The 23,282-nt window shown below is 46.2% G+C and overlaps 1 protein-coding gene across 1 annotated transcript in view; it reads right to left on the bottom strand.

Annotated features, from left to right (window-relative positions):
• ADAMTS9 (ADAM metallopeptidase with thrombospondin type 1 motif 9) overlaps positions 1-23,282 on the bottom strand; it is a 172,673-nt gene that overhangs the window by 3,404 nt on the left and 145,987 nt on the right. Inside the window, exons 32-38 of the mRNA XM_007445670.1 lie at positions 19,565-19,759; positions 18,010-18,142; positions 17,701-17,795; positions 17,492-17,586; positions 17,266-17,399; positions 14,777-14,868; positions 9,835-9,939 (exon numbers count right to left, since the gene is read on the bottom strand). Of these exons, the coding sequence (XP_007445732.1) occupies positions 9,835-9,939; positions 14,777-14,868; positions 17,266-17,399; positions 17,492-17,586; positions 17,701-17,795; positions 18,010-18,142; positions 19,565-19,759 (849 nt within the window). The remainder of the gene's footprint in view (positions 1-9,834; positions 9,940-14,776; positions 14,869-17,265; positions 17,400-17,491; positions 17,587-17,700; positions 17,796-18,009; positions 18,143-19,564; positions 19,760-23,282) is intronic.

Raw genomic sequence — 23,282 nt, 5'->3', positions numbered from 1 at the left:
GTGTTGGGTCTTTGTTGCTGTGCGTGGGCTTTCTCTAGTTGCGGCGAGCTGGGGCTACTCTTCATTGCGGTGCGCGGGCTTCTCACTGCGGTGGCTTCTCTTGTTGCAGAGCACGGGCTCTAGGCCCGTGGGTTTTAGTATTTGTGGCACGCGGGCTCAGTAGTTTTGGCTCGTGGGCTTAGCTGCTCAGTGGCATGTGGGATCTTCCCAGACCAGGGCTCGAAGCCACGTCCCCTGGGCAGGCGGATTCTTAACCACTGTGCCACCAGGGAAGTTCTTTGCTTTTTAACTGATTATTGATGTAGCTCCCAATGTTAAGAACAGCATTTATATTTTATAGTTAAGAAGCAAACCGAGAATACTATTTCTTGATATGTGGAAATGATATAAAATTCAAATTTCAGGGTCCATAAAATTTTATTGGAACACAGCCACGTTCATTCATTTCCCTCATGTCTGTGGCTGCTTTCAAGTTACTACAGCAGGGGTGAGTGGTCAAGATGGCCCTTGCAGCCTCACGCTGCTACCCTGCACACACATCACGGTGACACAGTGTAACGTGATAGCGTTCTGAGTGCCATGAGTGTTGCTATATCATAATATTTTCTTGCGCTTCTTTTATTACCAGTATATGTCAAAACAAGAAAAGAAGACAAAAGTAGACTTTACTATTGCACTTTATTATTTTAAGATTTTTTTTTTTTTTGATGTGGACCGTTTTTTAAAGTCTTTATTGAATTTGTTACAACATTGCTTCCATTTTATGGTTTAGTTTTTTTTGGCCATGAGGCATGTGGGTTCTTACCTCCCCGAGCAGGGATCGAACCCGCACCGCCTGCGTTGGAAGCTGAAGTCTTAACCACTGGACTGCCAGGGAAGTCCTGACTATTGCACTTCTAAGGTACAGTAGCATGTAGATTATTCTGTTGTCACATTTAGATGGCAAAGCATTGTGTTCATCATGCGATGGCACTGCAGCTGTGCTAAAAGAATACAATATACCAACATCACCACATTCAGCATGTGTCACAATATTCCCAACTCACAGGAGAGCAACGGTCAAGAATTTAGAAAACTTAGAACAGAATATCTCACCATAGTGTAATCCTTCACAAAAATAAAAAATCAAAATGAGTAAGAATAAAAGAGGAAAATGTGTAGGTTTCCAAATGGCTCATTTGTTAGCAAAACAAATAAATGTTTTCTTTGAGTTAATGATATCTTGTTTAATTGTAATTGCTGAAGAAATGTGTCCAGAGAAGAGCAACTTGTTTAAGACTGTTATCCTTTTGGTAAGACCAGTTGCTCAACAATTTAATGACATTTGGGAGCCGCATCAATAATCAATTAAAAAACAAAGCAAATAACTGGAGTGGTTTCCTTTGGCTTTTGGTGAGTAGATAGATTTTACTGATACTCTTCAGTTGTTTATTTGAGGAGACCAAGCTGAGTTTGAAGTGATCAAAGAATTAGTCTCCATGAATGGTCCGTGTGGAAGTATTTCAAAGAGGTTGAGAAAACACTAGCGCAGAAAAACTGAAGTGTAATCTGCTAAGATGCATTCACGACTAATCATGGTAAGAAATATGTGCGGAGCGGGAAAAGCTTTAGTTGGACCGATTTACAGCTTGTGAAAATGTACGATGTTTAAAGCCTGTGATTATTCACTGTGGAAAATACATGGACCTACCTGGTGTTACAGAACCGGTGGTGTTAATAATGAACTTCTTTTTCTATCATAAACTTAACCTGCATCAGTTTTGGAAATTTGGGGTCAGGACCAGAAGCTGAATACCCTGACTTATCCTAACACACAGCAGATTGATGACTCAGCAGTGGTAAAGTTTTACTGTGATTTTGAGCTCAGGGCTGGGATTAAAAATTTTCTGAACAAGAAGAACTGTTCTCAATCACTGTCATTGAACACTTAATGGCTTTGGACATTATCTTTTGCTACTGACTTGATAATGTTTCTTAATGAATGGGAGCTAAAATTACAAGGCAAAAACTGCACTTATAGGCAAAAGTTACACTGTGGTAAAGTCATTTCAATAACTAACATTGTTTGAATCATAAATCACGTTAAGGCAGGTTGCACACTTCCCACTCTGTCAAATGTTAAAACAAGAAGCTTTATCGCTATTCCACGTACACTTATAGTGGATATATTTTCTGAGCATGAAATACAGTTCCAGCAGTATTTTTTGGACTTGGACGTAAGCGCAAAGGAAATTTTCATATTTCAAAATCCATCTAATGAGGTAATTGAGGGGCTTCCATCTCGCCTTCAATTACAAGTGATTCATCTGTAATGTAATGACACATTGAAAGGCAGGTATCAAGTGAAAAATCTAATAGAATTCTACCAATGCCGGCCAAGGCATGAATATGGTCAATTTAAATGATATGGTTGTGGACAATATTAGTATTTGGCAATACCTATCCCTGCAAAATGACATTTATAAAGATGAAGTATAGAAAATCTCATTTCAGATCCGCATTAACAGATAAACATTTAGAATCAATTTTTTTTTTTTTTTTTTTGCGGTACGCGGGCCTCTCACTGTTGTGGCCTCCCCCGCTGCGCAGCACAGGCTCAGGACGCGCAGGCCCAGTGGCCATGGCTCACGGGCCCAGCCGGCGGCATGTGGGATCTTCCCGGACCAGGGCACGAACCCGCGTCTCCTGCATCGGCAGGCGGACTCTCAACCACTGCGCCACCAGGGAAGCCCCTAGAATCAATTTTGACAGCAGAGAACACGAATTAAGCAAAATGTTGTCCTCTCTCAATATTTCATACTTTTCCTTGGTAGATCTGGATAACAAAAATTTATACTCAATTATTATTACACTTTGAATTGAATCACTAAAATCACTAAGATTTTTATGTCAATTTGTTCTTGCTCTTGTCATATAAATACATATATAATATCAATGGTTTTTACCTCTTGGCTGGCAAAGTCTAAAATATTTACTAGCTGGTCCTTTACAGAAAAAGTTTGCTGAACCCTGGTCTCCAGCCTTGTACGGGCTGACCCTGCCTGCCTGTCTGGATTTGTCTTGTCCCATCTTTTTCTCTCTACTCCCCCTCCTCCGCATTTCTTTGGGTCGTTCTTCTAACACGCCTCTTATAACACAGGGCCTTTGCACATGCTACTCCTCTCACTGGAACTCTCTTCCCTCGCCCTCTCTGTGTGCACTGGACCACCCAACTTTTGCCCAGTATATTCTTCAGAACCCAGCCCAGAGGCCACTTCCCCTGAGAAACCTTTCTGACGCAGTTACCTGCTGCACAGCACCCTATAACATGGGGTAGTTCTCTCTTTATGTCTGTCTTCCCCCTGGAATGTAAGCCCCATGATGGCAAGGCCAGTGCCTTGTTAAAATCCGAGGGTTTCCAGAAGCTAGCTGTGTGTGGCTCATGACGGTTTTAATACGCATCTGGTGAATGAGTGAAAGCAGAAGGCTGAACAGGTACACTCTTCTTGGTGAACTGCAATTCAGATGGCCCTGCTAATCAGTCCCCTCAATGCTTCCCCGTGCTAAGAAAAGCTCCTTGTTTCACTGTGGCACCATATCCCAGTCTGAAAATTACGAGGTCATATGAGCCACCCCCTACCCCTGACTGCTGAACAAGGTTTGGCATCTAAGGTGTTCTACATTTTCCTCTACTGGGACAAAGAGTGGTGTGAACCATACTTGTGCATGCATTTCAGGATATCTTTGGGCTGTATTTGATTCATATGGTCAAACTATGAAAGTCTCTTGAAAACAATGGATACTCTCACTTAAAAAAAAAAAGAAAAAGAAAAGGAAAAAGAAGAAACTTTCCCATTTTGCAGGAAAAAAACCAAACAGAAAAAATAGTTCTACTCTTTTAAAAATTTGCATGTTTTTGATTATGAGTGAGGTTAAGTTGGGAGATCGATTTCTATCACCCTACTTGGTCTTGGTTTTAGGGACCCCTGTTAGTTTTGGAGCTAGTCTGATATTATCAACTAGATTTGATGCCAGAACAACTGGTTTTCTAGCCAGGAACTTTTTCCCTAAGCTGAAGTATACGTCTGGTGGCCCTAAGGATGCTGACATAGTAGGGATGTCTTTTGTCTCATCAAAGCTTATTTTTTACCCAAACTCTTCCTGCTCTGGCAGCAGAGATCAGATTGCCTCAGGCTTGTATCATGTCTTTAATAACCTCTTTAGGGCTTCCCTGGTGGTGCAGTGGTTGAGCGTCTGCCTGTCGATGCAGGGGACACGGGTTCGTGCCCCGGTCCGGTAAGATCCCACATGCCGCGGACAGGCTGGGCCCATGAGCCATGGCCGCTGAACCTGCGCGTCCGGAGCCTGTGCTCCGCAACGGGAGAGACCACAACAGTGAGAGGCCCGCATACCGCAAGAACAAACACAAAAAGAAAAACAAAAAATCTCTTTAAACCTCAGTTTCCTGGTGCATCTGTAAAATGGGGATAATATGAGTCTCCCCTTATAGGTTTGCTGCAAATGAAAGAAAGCATACAAAGTGCTCAGCATAGCAGTTGGCCTAACGTAGTACTCTGTAAGTATTAGCGATCATTGTCATAAAGGTGTTTTTTATGTGTGGATTACCATCAGAGCCTGTTCTCATGGAGGTGAGGAACAGCCTGAGTAATTACAAAATCGCTGATACTAGCTCTGCAATGTTCATGTTATTGCATTAACTAGGACTCAATTTGATTTAGGTAAAGGCTGAACTAACACTTATTTCTATCACAGAATAAAAAAAATATACTGAGAAAATGAATAGCATAAACATGATTGTCATGGAAACAGTGCCTCTTTCAGAGAAAAACGGTACGTTTTCCAGCACTTTTGAAGCACCCGCTCCCATACAATGAAACACTAAGTGGAAATCATTTTTATTTCTTCATTAAAGCAAGCCCTCTAGAAATCTCTTTTCTATAAATATTTTGTTAGTAGAGTTTGAGCTATTACATATAATTAAAATGAATGACCTCTGTTCCATTAAGAACAGTTTATAGGGCTTCCCCGGTGGCACAGTGGCTAAGAATCTGCCTGCCAATGCAGGGGACACGGGTTCGAGCCCTGGCCCGGGAAGGTCCCACATGCCGCATAGCAACTAAGCCCATGCACCACAACTACTGAGCCCGCGTGCCACAGCTACTGAAGCCTGCATGCCTAAAGTCCGTGCTCCACAACAAGAGAAGCCACCGCAATGAGAAGCCCGCGCACCGCAACGAAGAGTAGCCCCTGCTCGCCGCAACTAGAGAAAAGCCCGCACGCAGCAACAAAGACCCAACACGGCCAAAAATAAATAAATAAAATAAATACATTTATTAAAAAAAAAAGAATAGTCTATAGTTCATACTTTTCACTCATTTCTCTGCTTTCTGCAGTCAATATGACCAAGGTAGGTTGACTCATGTAATTTAGCAAAGCCAACACATCTTTGATTGAAATGTGCTTATTTGCATTTCTTTGGAGTATGCTGGGGATGAAACTGCCCATAAAACACAGTATTTTTTTTTTTCCGACTATAGTCCGAATCACACTTATATATATGAATATATGTATAAACATCTAACTTCTATGGGTTCGTACAGAATAAAATGTACACATCTATAAAAGGTAGTTTCACTCTACTTGGCTGTAATAGGATTTTCATACTTGGTGGATAATTGGATTTTCACAAATGAATTGTGGGTTAGGAGGCAGCTTATGGTAGGTAAACGAGGACTGATACTATGCTTGCTATGTGCGTGCACACACACAGGTATTTATCAAGTGACCTTAACTCCACCGGTTGCAAATGAACTAAAAGATTAAAAGATAGGAACTGAGTCCATCTCCCCCACAGTAATGCAACTTTCATTAATTTTTAATTTCAAAGCAATTCTTCCATTTACAGCTCTTCCCCTAGAATAAGGAATGACTGTTAGGCCCCAAGACCAGGTACCTCAGAAACACAGGTCTCCAGCTCTCTGTGGACCCTGCCCATCCCCCAGGTACACAAAGCAGCACAGAGACCTGAGGGCACCTCTCCCATCCTGCCTAAATGGCTCCCTTCAATGTGCCTGGCTCTGAAGGCCATTCCGGTACCTCCTCCTGGACAGAAGGCCAGACAACAGCTCTGAGAAGGGGTATCTTTCTGGGAGTGGGGGGATTGTCCGGATGGGGCCTGAGGACCCTTTCACATCCTGAGCACAGTCATGAGTTGAGGATACACAGAATATCACTGGTAAAGGAGCTCAGAACGCCAACCTGTTCTCTCCAATCTCACAACCGGGCCAAGCCCCCCTTTCTGTCTGGCTGCCCCTCACACACAAGCAGAGTAGAAACTTGGTATCCCTAAGTCAAGCTGGTACAGCTGAAGCATCTGTCTGGAGGTCCATCCCTGGGTCCAGGGGGCGTCCCACATGCCTTACTCCCAGGTGAGGCAGGGCCCACATGGACAAAATCCACACAGTGCAGTGGGGGCCAGCCAGGTCCAGGCTTAGCCTCTGCTCAGGCTGCAGTCCCTTGTCCTTCCATTGCTAGCAAGCCTGCTTCCTTCATCACCTTGACCAATCCTGCAACCTTAAGGCAAGCCTCAGGCCATGAAAATGTTGTCACATTAACAGCTAATACTTACTGTGCCCCTGCTGCCTGCCCAGTGACATGTAAACAGCTTTATCTCCCTATTTCATTTATGCTACGCAAGAACCCAACTGGGTAAGGACCACCAGGGTCCCCATTTTATGCGTTAAGAAACTGAGACCCCTGAGAAGTTAAATAACTTGCCCAAGGTGGCAAGGCTAGTAACAGCACGTCCAGCGATCTGACTTAAGGGTCTGGGGCTTAACCTCTATACTCTGCAGCCTCTGTAGGCTTTGATTTCAGTACCTTTCCAAGAATCTGATGAGAAAGCTGGAGGAATGGGATTGAATGCATATACCTTGCTCAATACATAGGTGCTATTTCAATAACAAAAATCATTATTCTTATACACATACAGGCAGCCAAGAATGAACCTTGACACTGGGTCTTGTTTTTACCAGGTTTGTTCCTGCTGGTGAGACCACGTTCCTGCCCTGCACGTGGTTCTGGTAATTCAGTTTTACCCTGAATGACTGGAGTTTTCCTTTAGTTTCGCTTGGGGAAAACATTTTATCGCCAAGTGGGTTTGGAAAATGGAGGGTTTCGTTGTGTTTTTCTCTCTGTAGCTGCCAGCAGAAAAGTGAAGGAAAGTGAGAGTGATGCTGTGAGGGGTGAATCAAATCAGGGCTATTTGGAGAAGGGCTTAGGACTGGCCAGGATCTGCATGCCGTAGAGGACACCAGCCTCGTTCCCTCAGAAGCAAGACGGTGCTAAGTCATGGTGGGAGCAGGACATTACACAGTTTTCCAAAGTGTGTTCCATGGACCACTGGTAATTCAGGGAAATTAAAAGGTATAACTTTGAAAAGGCGGCTCTGCGGTTGGTTTAACTTAGGTCAGTGATTCCTAAAATGTGATCCCAGACCAGGGCATCAGCATCACCTGGGAAACTGTTGAAAGTGTACATTTCAGGCCCCTCCCCAGGCTGGCTGTGTTTTAGCAAGTCCTGGCCCAAGTTTGAGAACGAATGATTTAGGGAAATGCTGGTTTGAATAAAACCACACAGGTTTCCCTCCTGTACACTTTATTCCAACCTAAAATACACACATGCTTACTGCGACTCTTCAAGAAGGCAAAAAAAATATACAATTTTTCCAAGTGTCTTTGCCTGCGGGAGCCTATTTTCATGGAGTATCCCTAGGGGATGGTGCTCTGTGGACCGCGTAGCAGGTCAGGCACACAAAGCATCATTTCTCGGGGCTGCTAGGAGCTAGAGATTGCTCAGTTCTGGCTCCTGGGGATTCATAAGGAGTGTTCAACAGACCCTTGAGATTAATTTTGAGCTCAGGCTCTCTGAGCTGTCATGGAACACCAAGATTTAAAAAAAAAAAAAAAAAAAAGTGCTGACAGGCAATTATGAAACCAATTCCCTTTAACACAGGCGTAATCCCCCAAAAGCTGGGGAAACAGCCAGCCCGTCTTGGCAGGGCAGTAATCTTTGTCTCCACAAGGTGGCGCTCCCAGCTATAATTATATTGTTAGGTTTTGGATGAAAACTGCAGTAATGACACTAACAAACAGAAGTGAAACTTCGATTACAGTTTACACAGATGGCTTTCTATATAATCATGCTTTAAGTCTGACCACGTTTTGATCAATTAATTTTGTTTGCTTGTTTCAGTCACTGAAACATAATATATAGTAGGAGCAGGGAAGAACTTAATTTCAGGACAGTGTAAAGCACACATCCTAAAGCACGTGTGTTCTCTCAGCTCTCCTTATCCCTTTCAGTACAAGAAAAAAATTTTAATGATTAATTTATAAGCAATCGATATGGTCATTTAGTTAATCAGATTTGAAGGAGCTGATTGGCTTAGATAGAGAAAAGAGGGAGTGAGAGTTTTTTTGTTTGTTTTTTTTTTCCCCCAAAGACACAAATTTAACACTGGAAGCTAAAAGAAGGGATCAGGAACCTCTGAGATTCTCCCCGGACGTCATAATTGATGTTCCTTCCCTTCCTTGGTGGAAGCAGCTTGACTGAGCTGTTTCCTTATGTTCCGATTTTGATAGGGTTTAGCAAATAAAAACACCAGACACCCAGTCAGATGTGAATTTCAGATAAACAACACATACTGCTTTTTTAGAATAAGTATGTCCCATGCAATGTTTCAGACATGATTAAAGTAAAAAAGAAAAAAATCTTGCTTGTTTATGTGAAATTCAGATTTAACGGGGCATCCTATATTTTGTCTGGCAACCTCACCTTGGAATAACACCACACTTTCCAGTCCCCTTCTTTTTCCTCCCTTACTCACTTTCCTGAGACTGGGAGGCAGAGCTCACAGCTGAGGCAGGACTGGGGCCACAGGCCACACCCCATAAGTTTTACATCTGCCTGAGGGTCAGGCTCCTTCCCCACATCATAGCAACTTCTAGGCTGCAAAGGGCAGTGCTTTCTGCCCCCGCTTATGCATTAGAGTCACCTGGGGAATTTCAAATTCCCCAGAGATTCCCCTTCAGCGAATCTGGGTAGGGCCCGGGCACATGCATTTTAAACCTTCCCAAGTGACCCTTATATACACCCACGCTGAGAAACAGTACACAGATCAGAGCGTCGCAAGCTGTACTGAGCTCAGGAGCCATCTGGGGCCTTGTTCAGCTACAGGTCCTGCTCGGAAGCTCTGGGGCCCCAGAAACTGCATAGTCAACAAGCTCCCAGGCAATGTGGGTGCTCTGGGGGGGGATCGATCCCACCTTGAGCAGCAAGACTTTAGAGCCTGAAAAGCTGACTTGGAGAGCCTGTGTTTCTCTTAATTCTCCAGAAACCCTCCTCACGAATTACCCCTTCTTCCAGCCCTGTTTGTATTTCAATTCTTCTGAAACAGACTGACATCACTTTCCCTAAGCTCAAGTAGGTGAATTGCATGTTGGCTAATTAACTGCAAGGTGTCTGAGCCACACACTCCCTTAGAGGCTGCTGGCTACTTTCAGCTTCCTAGTTAGGCGTCCTCCTAATTGCTCCAATGGTTCACAGGTTCACATCTCCAGGAGGAATTCACCAGAAGAGAAGCAAGACTCTCTGCTCCACGCACCTGTACACGCTTCAACCTTCGATTTACGTCCTAAATTTTCTTGCTGACACGCTGTAAAATGGTTTGAGGAAGTGGGAAAGCACACCCGTTACTTTTAGCACCAGCGCCTCACAGGGAGGGAGGAAGGAAGAGAAAACAAAACCCAGCCCCCAACCCATCGGTAACCTTACCGGAGACTTCTTAATGTCAGAGACGGCATAATTCCCTTGGGAGATCCATCTGGCAGATTCAGTTAGAGACAGGCCGGTTCCGTAAAGGTTGATGCTAAAACGACCCTGGAATAAATGGCCGAGAAAGATTTTTAGTCCACGTGACGTCCCAAGCAAAGGCCACACAATAAAAGGGAACTTGGAGAAAGATATTAATTAATTGTGATTGCTACTAATGATTGAGGGTTCTTTTGGGCGGGGGGAGAGTGGAGTTGTGAACCAGGCACTTTACATGCATCATCTCATCCATCCTCGCAAGAGCTCTCAGAAGGGGATTTTCTTTACAGAGCGGGGCAGCGAGGCCCTGCGCAGGTGACTAACTTCTCCAGGAGACACTGAGAACCCAACTCACATTTTCCTGACTTCAAAGTCCTCGCTCTCAACTACCGCTATTCTGCGTCCCTAACTCAGCAATCCTGATGTTGCTTACAATTACTAGATTCCTTCAGGAACAAAATGCCACAGTGTAATTTTTCTAACAAGATCTCGCTGCCAAAGCTTCCTTGGGTTTCAGCTCCCCGCGGCGCTGAGCACGCCGAGTCCTAAGCACAGCGGGGCGGGACTTCAAAGCAGAGGCGCGTTCTCTGGAGTTGCCAGCAGAGGGCGCGCGCGGCCTGCTCTGGACCGCAGGGGACCCGCCACCGCCACCAGGCCCAGGGAACCTAGACCTTCCAGCCCCGCTCTGGGATTCCTTTCCAAACGTGGCCTCGGGTGTTTGCATTTTTATTTCCAAGGAGACGCTGCAGCAGAGAATCTCTCTTGCTTTCTCCATTTGTCTCTGTGTCTTTCTCTCGCAAAAGTGACTCCACAAAGGCATCTAAACTAGATTCCTGAGGTTTCCTACTCCACCATGAACAGTTTCGGAGATAAAAATGTTCTTTCTCCGCAGACGTGGGTGAAGGCTTCCTCTCTGAGCCTTACCATCCGGTTCTTCGTCAAAATGATCTTTAATAAATCAAGGAGAGCAGCAAGGTGGAGACTCACATCCAATCAGACCTAAGCGTAAATTCAGCTTTTTCACCTGAACATATTATTACCCTGTGAGAACCTCAGTTTGTCCATCTGTAAAATGGAAGGTAATACAAGTGCCTCCTTCAGAGTAGTGCAGTGAGGGACTAAATGAAATTAGCCGTGGAGTGAACACCTGGTACCTAGTAGAGACTCAAAAGTATTGATACCAGTCCTGCATTTTCTAATTGTTTTGTGTTAGTTTTCTCTCTCTAATATAACAGTAAGCTTACTGAGGGGAGGGACTTGATATTGCTTTATTTATATCAGTTATGGTTTGTAACATGTGACTAGGCACTTGATATTTACAGTCTTAACTAAATATTACATCCTAGCTCTTCCACGAAGACTTCTGGGATTAGGTGCAACTTGGAGGTTTCCTCTCCAGGTCGGTTCCATAAATACTTGCTAAACAGAGTTTATGACCTCTTTAGGAGCCTTAAATTCCACATCTGTACCCTGGGGACAAACAGGATTCCTATTCACAGAGGTGATGAGAGGATTTAGTTTGTTCTAAATCACTGGATCTTATCAGAGGGCAACTTTGCTCACAGGCAGTCTCTGGAGACATTTTTGGTTGTTACTTCACAGCTTGTGTGTGTGTGTGTGTGTGTGTGTGTGTGTGTGTGTGTGTGCGCGCGCGTGCGCGCGCGCGGGCGTGCCACTAGCAGCTAGTGCAGACAGGCCCAGAGATACTGTTAAATATCCTACAATGCACAGCATGATCTCCCCACAACAGAGAATTATCCAGCCCAAAACATCAATCGTGCTGTGGTCCGGGGGATGAAATTATCCTAGAATCCTGACTCTTCTACCTTCAGTGTGACCTCAGGCAAGTGGCTTACCTCTCGTGAGCCCATCTGTAAAATGGGTTAATAAGACATAATCTGTGAATAAGAGTAGAAGGTATAACATACCTAGCTTATTACCTGGCAGAGAGCAGGTGAAATTTTAAAAATATTTTTTGGAACCTGTTTTATGACAGTACTACACAGATGTTAGTGGTTGTTATGCTGAGTGGCTTCAGTACGCAGGTATCCATGACCGTGGCTACACCGGAGGCTCAGCCTCCTTGCCCAGCCTCCTCAGACACGGGCTTCTACATGCTGTTGTTAGCCCACCTGGCCATGTTCTTATCTTACTATCATTCTTGCCCTGAGGAGGGCATCCACACCAATCACAAATGCCCAGACCTCTTTGCTGCCAAGGATGCCCTCATCTCTCCTTCCCTATCCTGTTTCCCACAAAGACTGCCTGTTCTGCCTGCATCGCAGAAGGCAGACTTGATCTGCTTTGACGTCAAAGTCCTTAGAAGGTCCAGGCTTCTAGCCTGAGGATGCCCCTGGCTGATCTGGGTGTCCAGTGTCTGAGCACGTAGCCAAGCAGACTACTTGCTAGCTAGATCTGCCCTTTCAGAGCGAGTGATAAGCCAGAGTTTTTGTCCTTATTCTCTTCCTGGCCTTTTCAGGTTCAGGGATTTGCATTTTCAGCCAGCGTCCTAGTTGATAATTAGCACTCTAAAAGTTGAGTGTCACCAGAGGAGTCAAGACCTACCGTCCTTTCTAGCTCCAGTCTGGGATATCTCTACCCCTAAAGGCCTTATCTTCAGGGTCTAAAGGGCATGAGAGTTTTAGCTACTATCTCTGTTGCTGATTTAAAAGAGTAAAGGTAATTAAGACATGCATACACTAGGATGATCCAGAAAAGTTAGCCAAAGATGTATAATACCTCTGACAAACAGAGGTTTTGTTCTCTGTTGGACAAGGGTGAATGCTGCAAAAGTCTTGTCTGGAAACAGGATCAGCCGGGCGTGTCTACCATCATGGATTTGAACTCAGACACACTTGGGATCAAATCCGGCCTCTACTGAGCACTAGTGTAGGTTTGGGTAAGTTACCCGATGTCTCTACACCTCAAGTTTCCTCATCTGTCAACAGGGGGCAATCTCATAGGATGCTGTGGATGATTAAATGCTACGCTGATTTACCAATGCTGAGCACAGCGTCTCAAGTGTAGTAAACACTCAATAAACGCTATTAACACCAGCATCAGTAATGACAATGCTGCATCCACTGCGATCAGGATAACAAAATACGTTCTGGCTGCATCTTGAGTTCACAGCTCCTGGGGAACCTCCCCAAAGCAACAGCAATGGATGCGGAGGAAGCAGCAGCAGATGGTCAAACAGAGCATCCCTCTGCTTTCATTTCTCTGCAGTCATAGACCAAAGGACAAGCAGGGCTCCAAAATAGCTTGCACAGTCATGCTTTCTACAGACTTTTCCCTGGAAAAGTGATACGAAAAACTCCCATCTTTCATCAATATAGTTGGTACTCAATACACTTCTGAGGAAGTGAACTCTAGAAGTATCCGATATGGATTGAAGAATGGGCTGGAAAAAATACAACTTAACCTCTGACTGGCTTTGGTTTTCTCACTTAGCAACTGCTTTAGTGTCAGGATTTAGCAAATCAATCGGTTCATTTGTCTCTGAGTTATTAAAATAACTGAATGCAAATGACCTCGCATTTACTTAAGTTTCCCCAAAGATGCACATATCGAAACAAGAAAATCCTGAGGCATTTGAAAAAGGCAGCGCTGGCCAATCTATAAGCTGTTAAATGCAACCCATACGAATGGGGTGTTTGAAGTCTCCAGTGCTCTAAAGAAACCGCACTTCAAAAGTTTTCAATTCCTGGGTAATGGAGAAAAGGCCCCTTTTAACATTCTGTCCTTTGTTTATTTTCTTTCTCCCCTGAGCGCTTCCTTTTCACTTCTCTAAAATGTTTAGCAATACTTTCTAAAGCTTGGGGCTGAGAAAACACGTTGTTAAAAGAAAATTCAGATGTGTTTGTCTTTGGATGGTCTCTGTGGCTCTGTGTAAATGCACCCTGGGGAGACAGTGCCTGGGATTCTGAGCATCACCCAGTCCCAATTCCTAGAATCCGTGAAGGCCCACAGCGACGCGGAAAACTCTTGTCACAGAGTCTGACAACAGCTTTGTAAAGACCTCAGGTAAATCAACGGAAAGACGGGGGCCACGTTCTCCTGTCCAGAATCTCCTAATTCATTATGTCTGACCTACCATCTCCTCGCAGAAGCTTTGCAAAATGAGCCCAGGAGGATTATCACAGCCTGTCCCGAAAGGCAAGTCAAAACCTGCCACACCTCTAAAGAGGCAAAAACGTGTGCAGCTGTAGAACGGGTAAGACCGCCGTGCAGCTGCTCTGGGGGAAAGCGAATTCAGGAGATAACTCTGCACTTCTCGGTCTGGACATGGCGCGTTTACACATCTGAAACAGGAGTGACAGTTTTTCTGTCTCATGCAATATTCAGAATCTTGAATGGCCGACAGTCGGGCTGTTGGAACCCACTTGCACTGGCTTTTGAGAGACAACTGTGTGCATCTCTCCCCAAACCCTCCATTTCGTGACACGATACTGATGACTTGTAACAAGTCAGGCAGAAAATTTACACCACAGAAATGGGCAAATGCTGCAAAGCATTGCTTTCCCCCCGCCCCTTCCCTTGGAGAGCCAGTTATTAAACATTTACCCACGTCACTGCATAATATTCATTGTTTTAACATCGTCCTGTGTTTAACCAAACCCTTTCCATGTCATATCTAATTGGTTTCTAAATGTTTACCACGATCACAGATGCATTTTGCTGAATGCGGAAGTTTGGCCCCTGGCTGGGATCATTTCCTTAGGAAACAACCTGAGTAGCGGAGGGACTGGGTTGGGGGCTGTGAGCATCTGTGAGGCCCTTGATACAGGTGGCCAAAGTGCCTTCCAGAGCCGCTGTTCTAATAACGTCTGCAGAACCAGATGCAGTCATGGGGGTGGGGGGATGTGAATCCCTGGGTGGGGGGTGGACAGCTCCCGACTCGTACCTGAGGGCACTTGGCGGCGCTGTAGCAGTCCCCGGCGGTGGCAAAAGGGACGGGATGTCCTTCGCGGGTCCTGGCAAACTGTAAGTCAGTGGCTGTGGGGTTTTGGAGACAGGGTTACAGGGAGCAGAGAGGTGAGAGTATGAGAAAGAGAAAGGGAAGGGACAGGATATTAACAAGGAGACAGAAGGAAAGAAGAGTTAGAGAAATCATAAGAGGAAATGGGAGAGGAAAAAAGAAAACAAACCGAAGTATGATTAGTGAGCAAACGGATCCAGATGTACACTTGCTTTCCCCTCACTATATCTGTGGGTCTGAGAGCTTCCTTCTCTGGGTTTTACCAGCACTTTCTGTCTCCTCACAGTATGGAAGCCAAAAGGGGGGCTTAAGATGACTTTGGAATTGATCCCTATATAAATAAATATGCGAATCACCTCGCTTAAATGTAGTGTAATTGGATGATTGTGAATCTCCTGTAGGAGCAGCCTCTGAGGCTGCAGGACTGCAGGACGGGGCGGGGAGTAAGCCAGCAAAGCATTTCCAGCTACTTAGCAGTTATTCCCCGAGTGGCCCAGGCACTATTATCACCAAAATGGGGAGCAATTAGAACTCACATCTTGAAAGTATTAATGGCAGTTTCTTAAGTTTGGGGCTAACTTTTTAAAAAAGCCAATAAAAACAGTGCTTGCGTTTTTAACCCTCTGGGTAGCTCCTGAGAACAGCTCTGAGAATGGGGAAGGCGTATCAGGAGGTGGCAGACTGAGAATCCTACAAAATCTGGTGGGAACTAGAGACCAGAGGCAGCTCTGTAAACCTTTCTGCTTTGTCTTTCAGGAATAGCAAGAGAAGGCCTTAATCTTTCTGCAGGTTCGTGGGAGGGAAAGCTGAGTCCCCCAACCTCCAAGGGCAGGAGCCCTGCCCACTTCAGCACGCAGAAGCCCTGGGTAAGTGGGAAACTGCAGATTCTGCCCTTAGCCCTCATCAGTCTGGCTGAAGGCAATTAAAAATATCTTGGTACAAATCAGATTTAATCTACCTGCAGAGGAAAGCAAGGCAAGGTTATGGGAACATGTTAATGAAGAAAAATTAATTATTCATTATTTGTTTCTCCACTATTCGAGGGAACGTGTTTGGATATTTGAGCTGTCTTTTATTTTATGTTTTAATTTTTTAAAACATCTTTATTGGGGTATAATTGCTTTACAATGGTGTGTTAGTTTCTGCTTTATAACAAAGCGAATCAGTTATACATATACATATGTTCCCATACCTCCTCCCTCTTGCGTCTCCCTCCCTCCCTCCCACCCTCCCTATCCCACCCCTCCAGGCGGTCACAGAGCACCGAGCTGATCTCCCTGTGCTATGGGGCTGCTTCCCACTAGCTATCTACCTTCCGTTTGTTAGTGTATGTATGTCCATGCCTCTCTCTCGCTTTGTCACATGAGCTGTCTTTAACCGCTCCTATGATTAATGTCCTTAACAAAAATGCAGTGTTGGCTGGAGTATGACATCAGTCCACGCTCAGGCTAGTTTAAAAAAAATGGTAATTCTGTCCTCCGTTTTTCTTCTGTAAATCGACAATCAGAGAAAATTAGTTTTACGCCCATGTTCGTGTTTGTGCGTGTGTGTGCGTATGTACACTGCTGGTGGAAGCCCAGGGTAGGGTGAATGTTGCTACATGAATATCATAGCTTTGGAGTTTGCATCTGCTACCTTAAAACTTCATTTTCCTTCGAAAGCTCTGCTACCAGGACTTCCCTGCTGGTCCAGTGGTAAAGAATCTGCCTTCCAATGCAGGGGACGCGAGTTCGACCCCTGGTCAGGGAACTAAGATCCCATATGCCGCGGGGCAATTAGGCCCGCACACCCCAACTACTGAGCTCACATGCCTCAACTAGAGCCCATGTGCTGCAAACTACAGAGCCCACATGCCCTGGAGCCTGTACGCCACAACTAGAGAAGAGAAAAACCGCACGCCACAACTAGAAAGAAGCCCGTGCGCCACAACGAAGAGCACGCGTGCCGCTGCTAAGACCAGACGCAGCCAAAAAATAAAATAAAATAAAAATAAAAAAATAGTAAATAAATCGTAAAAAAAATTTTTGCTACCATGCTTGCTTTGCCTACCTGGCTCACTCCCATTTGGCCTTAAGGTCTCAATTTCAATGTCATATTTTGGGGGATGCTGCCCTGACTCCCCCGCTGCGATGGTGCCCTTTCATGTGCCTCTGCCTCCTCCATTCATCCATTTGTCACAAATCTGATGGGGCACCGCCCCTGTGCTCAGCACTTCCCCAGGCACTGCGGGGACAGCAGTGATCATAAGGTGCAAAATCCCACCCTCTGGCAGCTCAGACTGGGATTGCCATCACTGGACCCTAAGTTCCTCTTCACATCCTCCGGGCCTCGGCCCAGTCCCTGTGCAGAATGTTTTTGTTGTCTGAATGGAGAGACACATGGACACATCCCCCAGGACGTCCCATGGAACTTACTGATGATCTGCATGGTGGTCAGGTCTATCCTGATCTTCTGGAAGCTGGAAAACCCAGCCGCTGTGTAGTCTTTCCGACACTGACAGTCATCGCGTCGGCTCCCGTTGTAGGGACATTCGGTTGGGTTGTGCAACCTACATCACAGAAAGAACATCCCAGTAAGGATGGGGAGGTCCTTCCAGGGATCTCCAGGCATCCGGGCTCTTCTGAGCCTGAGCTCTCCTACCTGTGCCCGTAAACCTCAGAAAAATTCTCAGAGTCACCGTGGACCAGTGTCATGTACTCCTTGGGGCGGTCAGAGTGCATCCCTGCACAGAAGACCTGAAAGACAGACCAGAAATAACCTGCAAGGGATGGCTCAGAAACGGACCATGAGGGCCAGGGCCGCTGGCTCTGAAACCAGGCTGGAAATAACGACTGAGCTCCGACGCGTACCTTCAGGAGCTTTCCCGTGACGATCAGGAAATATTCCCCATCTTCACCGGCACCTTTCAGCCTTTTTACTTCCTTGCAGTTCTGGGGCAACTCGCCTGGAAAACACAAACCACGAAAACGGGCTGTGATTCTCCAGGATGTGCAGTGGCCGCTGATGGAAGGAGTTATGTTATGCATGCTCATGTCTGTCTGCAAGGGGGCCAATTTCTTAAAAATAAATTCTATATTTCTGAAAAAGGCAGGCAAGCACATCAACAATGAAACCTGTTCTTCAAGCTCCAGAAGGATGGCTCCAGTTGGCCAACTTACAGTTATAGATATTGTGGCAGGTTTTTCTTTCTTCCGGCTTCAACTCATCAGGGCATAAGTGGCTGGGCTGGTCCTCGTTGGTGAGACACTGCACAGATCTGTGCATCACTCCGATGCCACAGGACACGGAACACTATAAGGCAGAGCAGGGTCAGAGTTGTGGCTGCGGAACCTGGAGATATGGGCTTCTCGTGGTGTGGAACTCAGAGCCTGGAGGCTTGCACAGGAACCCCATGTTGCTGAAAACAAATATCTGACACATGTAGGGCACTTCCTATGGGCCAGTCTCTGTGCTAAGATTTTTTTTTTAATAAATTTATTTATTTTACTTATTTATTTTTGGCTGTGTTGGGTCTCTGTTGCTGTGCAGGGGCTTTCCCTAGTTGTGGCGAGCGGGGGCTACTCTTCGTCGCGGTGCGCGGACTTCTCATTGCGGTGGCTTCTCTTGTTGCGGAGCACGGGCTCTAGGCGCGCGGACTTCAGTAGGTGTGGCTCGTGGGCTCAGTAGTTGTGGCTCACAGGCTCTAGAGCGCAGGCTCAGTGTCTGTGGCTCACGGGCTTAGTTGCTCCGCAGCATGTGGGATCCCCCTGGACCAGGGCTCGAACCCGTGTTCCCTGCACTGGCAGGCGTATTCCTAACCACTGAGCCACCAGGGAAGCCCTGTGCTAACTCTTATATATACATGTCTATATGTACATCCATCCATAGCTACATATGTAGTCATACATATGAAATATATATATATATATATTATATAATTTCCTCATCTAAGCCTCACAATAACCCTATGAGATAGTACTAGCATTATTCTATTTTTACAGAGGGGAGACTGAGGCTCAAATGTTAGGAAATTTGTTCACGGTCATGGTGGAGCCAGAATTTAAACCTTAACCCCTTTCAACTGGTCCCACACTTTTGCCCGATCATCACTTTGCATCAGTGAAAGCCTCGTAGTCAGGAGCCAGCGGGCTGGGGCAATTTTCAAGGGCATTCCCGATATCAGATATTCTTACTCGTCGCAACCCCAACGCAACCAAGAATTCCCGACATAGAAGCGCCAGTGCTTACAGAAGTCTTAGCCACAGAACCCACCACAACGAGCAGCTCTGCAACCCTCTTTCAGTGACAAACAAGGGCTCTGGGTGCTGTTTAATTTTACACTGTGGTAAAATATATGGAACTTAAGAAGTTGCCGTTATAGCCCATGTGCTTTTTAATGCATGAATGCATTTCAACTTCACAAACACCCCATTCTGCAGGGGAGGAAACAGACACGAACGCTTGGCCCCTCATCCCGGGTCGTTCAATTGGGAACGGCAGAACCAGGAATCAGACGGAGGCTGTCTGGCCTCCCCACCCCTGTCCCCCTTCTAAGCACCAGGCCAAACGGCCCAACAAGCAGAGAAGCCCCCTTTCCCCTTCAGCCCATTTCAAGATACTAACTCCTGTTTCTCACCCGGGGCTCTCCTGGAAGGACAGCTCAGGCAGGACATGTTTAAGTCGGGGTTTGAGATCCAAAAGCTTTCCGATTTCATCACTCAAGAGTCTACTTACGCTCCCCCAGTTGCCAACTCTCCAGGTGGCGGAGACAGGGCACTCCCGCAGGTAGCAGGGCTGGACGCTGGGTGGCTGTGCGCCCGGGCAGTTGATGGTGGTTTGATAGCTGTACTCATAATTCTCCTTCCCAGTGTAAATCTCGCTACAGGAGACAAGCCTTTGTTTGTAGCCCTTTCCACAGGTCACTGAGCACTGGGAAGAGAGCGGGTAGAGAGCAGAGGTTGGAGCACGGCCTGGGGGCAGCCACAATAGGCCCCTGACCTCCACGGTGAACACTGACCTCGGGACAATGGGGCAGAGAGCTCTCCCTTTATTAGCTTCTTACGGGCCGCGGGGGACCTGCAGCCCTACAGGAGCCTTCTGGGATCCAGGGCTGCCACTACACCTTCTGGCCCCCGCTGCGGGCGGGGGGTGCCTCAAGCCCCTGCTCTGGATTTCATGGGGAGACGGGGCTGGGGGAGGTGCTCCAGCTGTCACCGGGTCCACTTACAGCGTCCAGAGCCCTACGTACTGGCGGGCAAATCACGCCTTTCCAAACCTACAATGACCACATCAGAGAAGCGACCAAGTGGGCTGGAGAGAGCGCCAGAGACCACCTGTGTGTGAAATCCAGGCTCTCCCAGGACTCTGGGACAACTTCCCTTCCCTACTTGATGGTCTGCTTTCCCATCTGCCCTCCACTTGATTTCCTTCTTTCTTCTCTCTCCCTGGCTATATATCGTGACTTAAATGTTACCTTTCTGCTTCCCTCCCCTCAGCCCAGCTCTCTCTAAATCATGCAGTCATTTAGACCCTCTGCCATAATTATACGGCATTTAAAAATACCCAGATGATACAGAAAAGGAGAAAGAAAAGGTATTTTACTGGTGTCCCAGCTCCTTCTGTGATGGGACATCTAACTGGTTATTAATAAGATTCTAGATTACGTTCAGCCTCCTCAGCTAAGTATTTTACATAATACTTTTAAAAGAAAACTGAATCAACCAACAAATTATTTTGATGATATTTTTGGGCCAAGTCGCCAAATTAACTGGCCACTCCCTGTGAAAATGCGACATAAAATTAAGGTAGAGTTTCAGGATTCTCAGGATCAAAGGTTCTTTGGGCGGGGGCAGATGAACCCTGGAAACAGTGTGCAGCATGTGGTGTGTTTTGCTTTTTCTGGGGCGAGGGACCATAGCTTCCGCCCATTCTCACTTGCTATTAAAACCAGTGTCTCTTTTTCCTGGTGTCTCCTACGCTGTTGCTTTAAGCCACGTGGCTTGCCGCCCCTGTAACTTTTCCAGGGGGAAGGCTCCCCTTGACGCGGTCCTAGAGTGAGAAGGGAACTGGCCCAGCCACAGGCATGCAGAGCATCCTTGGGCTTTCCTTTCCAGCTGGCTTAAGACCTGCAAATACTCTGCGTACGTTTCTTCCTTCTCTGGCTGCTGCTGTTCAAATGCCCAAAGATGCAGCTGATGCCAGGCCAGGGGAGTGCAGGGCTAGTCTGAGGTGTTTCACGCATGGATAGATGGCTAATAAATGCTGTCTGCCCAAGCTCTGGGTATCTTAGAGCATCTAACTCAGTGCTTGCACACCCTGACCTCAGTGTGGACTAATTTAAACAAGGCTGTATGTCTGAGAAGGCAAGTGCTAAGACCCTTTTCCCTTAGCAACCACAAGCAAACACAGCCCAGTGCCCATTTACGTGGGGGACGCAGTGGGAGACAGGTGTTGACAGATGGAAATGAGCCCCAAAGATGGTCAGGTTTTATTCAGAGGCCTCCAGAGCTCTGAAAAGAACCCTTCAGTAGCTGTTAAGAGCATCCTGAAAATGTTGAGTGCCTCTGGCTTCCTTAATCCACTTCAGGCCAGAGTTGTGAAGTGTAAGAGGCTCTCACCTCTGGGGAGGGGAGAGAGGAGGGGAGGGTCTTATGGTTGACTCTCCATGCCTTGGTGCCACGTGCATGTTTCATCATGAATGCAGATTACTTTTCTAACTTGAAAATAACCATAAAGCAAAATGAAACAATAAGAATGTGGGCTTCTTGCGCTAGTGATACACGTCGGGCCCAACCAGGGAAATGCACACACCGGCCAGGGCTGATGGAGTCGTCTTCTCCAATAGGGAGCACACAAAACTCTGCAGGTGATGGAGGCCCCAGACAGAAGGCAAATCTTGCTGTGGCTTTGGCATTTTACTAGAAGCTTTTCTAGAGGGAATTCTGGTCCAGTTCCTTGGGCATCACTCCCCTTGCAGAGTCCCTTCCCATGATCCTGGTATCTGTACCAAGTCCTGTCTCCATCCCTCCAATCTTTGCCTATAGCTTGCAGTTTTTTCAACTCATGGTACACCTGAAAATTTGCAGATGTATGGAAGGCTTTTTAAAAAAATGTTCTCCCTGTCTCATCTTTTGGGGGTTAATATTAAGGTTATAGTAAAGCCACAGGAGGAACATTATGCAAGCCTCAGAAAGAGACCAAAACTCTTTCAGTGTAATAACAACACACCAAATCCAGCTAAGATGAGCACGTCAACCTTGGCAGTGTGACAGGCATACAGACTCCAGCAAGACGAGTGACCGAGAACCAAGCCCGAAACCAGGAAGAAGAGGCCCCCAGGAGGCAGACAGGCGAATGGTCCAAGGGACAGAGGCCTGAGGAGGGAGAGAGGCCAGAAAGGAAGGCTCTCCCTTCCTGAGAGTCAGGGTGTGGCCTTGTGCAGCAACTCAGAGAACCAGAAGTTAGGGACCATGCCTTTCAAGGCACTGGGAGGGGTGAACTGAACAGAAGAGAGGAGCCCCCTGGACCCACCTCCCTCCACCCGCCTTGGTATCTGAATGGGTTGGAACCTATGCGTCAAACCCAAAGTCAAGGACTATTTTGAACACTCATCTGGACTTCCCATGTTCCTGGATGGGCAAGAGTAAATCTACTTCTAATGATCCAGACCACACCTCCCCTCCTTTCTTTGAGAACATACCAAGAACAGGTAGGGCTGGTATAGAGCGGAGTTTCTCACCCTCAGCACCCCTGACATTTGGGCTCAATAGCTCTCTGTTGTGGTGCTGTCCTGTACACTGTAGGAGGTTTAGCAGCATCCCTGGTCTCTACCCACCAGATGCCAGTAGCAGCCTACCTCCCCCGGCTGTGGCAACCAAAAATGTCTCCAGACAGTGCCAAACGTCCCGCAGGAGGTGAGGAGGGGAAGGCAAATTCACTGGGGTAGAGTGAAGGATGGGGAGACACAGTTAGAAAAGGCTTTAGGAACAGTTTTAGTACAGAAACAATTCAACACCCAACAAACACATCATCTAAATGCAAATATTCATCCCATGAACACGTGAAATTGCTGCCCCGTTGAACTCAAACGAGACGCCAGTTAAGAGCAAGCACCTTTGCTATGAGTCCAGATACTTCCCTTTCACAGCTCTAAATTCTTTGGGGCAAATGACAACTCGTGTTGCTATTACAGGTTTTTCAGTATTTGAAAATATCATGAGGTTTGAAAATATAATCATGTGACTGTTACTATTGGTTTATGAATAATAAAAAGCGTCTAGGTAGGCACTGTGTACAGCAGGAGACAAGGAAAAACAGACACTTGAGATTCCTTGGATATTATGGAAAACGATTTCATTCCTCTGGATCAGAGGTTGTTAAATGGGCAACCAACATCTGGCCCACAAAAGTGTTTGGTTCGACCCACACAATGTTTTTTTTTTTTTTTTTTTTT

The sequence above is a fragment of the Lipotes vexillifer genome, unplaced genomic scaffold (genome assembly GCF_000442215.2).
Source record: "Lipotes vexillifer unplaced genomic scaffold, Lipotes_vexillifer_v1.1 scaffold239, whole genome shotgun sequence".
In the NCBI taxonomy this organism is placed as follows: Eukaryota; Metazoa; Chordata; class Mammalia; order Artiodactyla; family Lipotidae; genus Lipotes; species Lipotes vexillifer.
The sequence above is the reverse complement of the archived record's forward strand: the minus strand, read 5'-3'. Positions and strand labels throughout refer to the sequence as shown.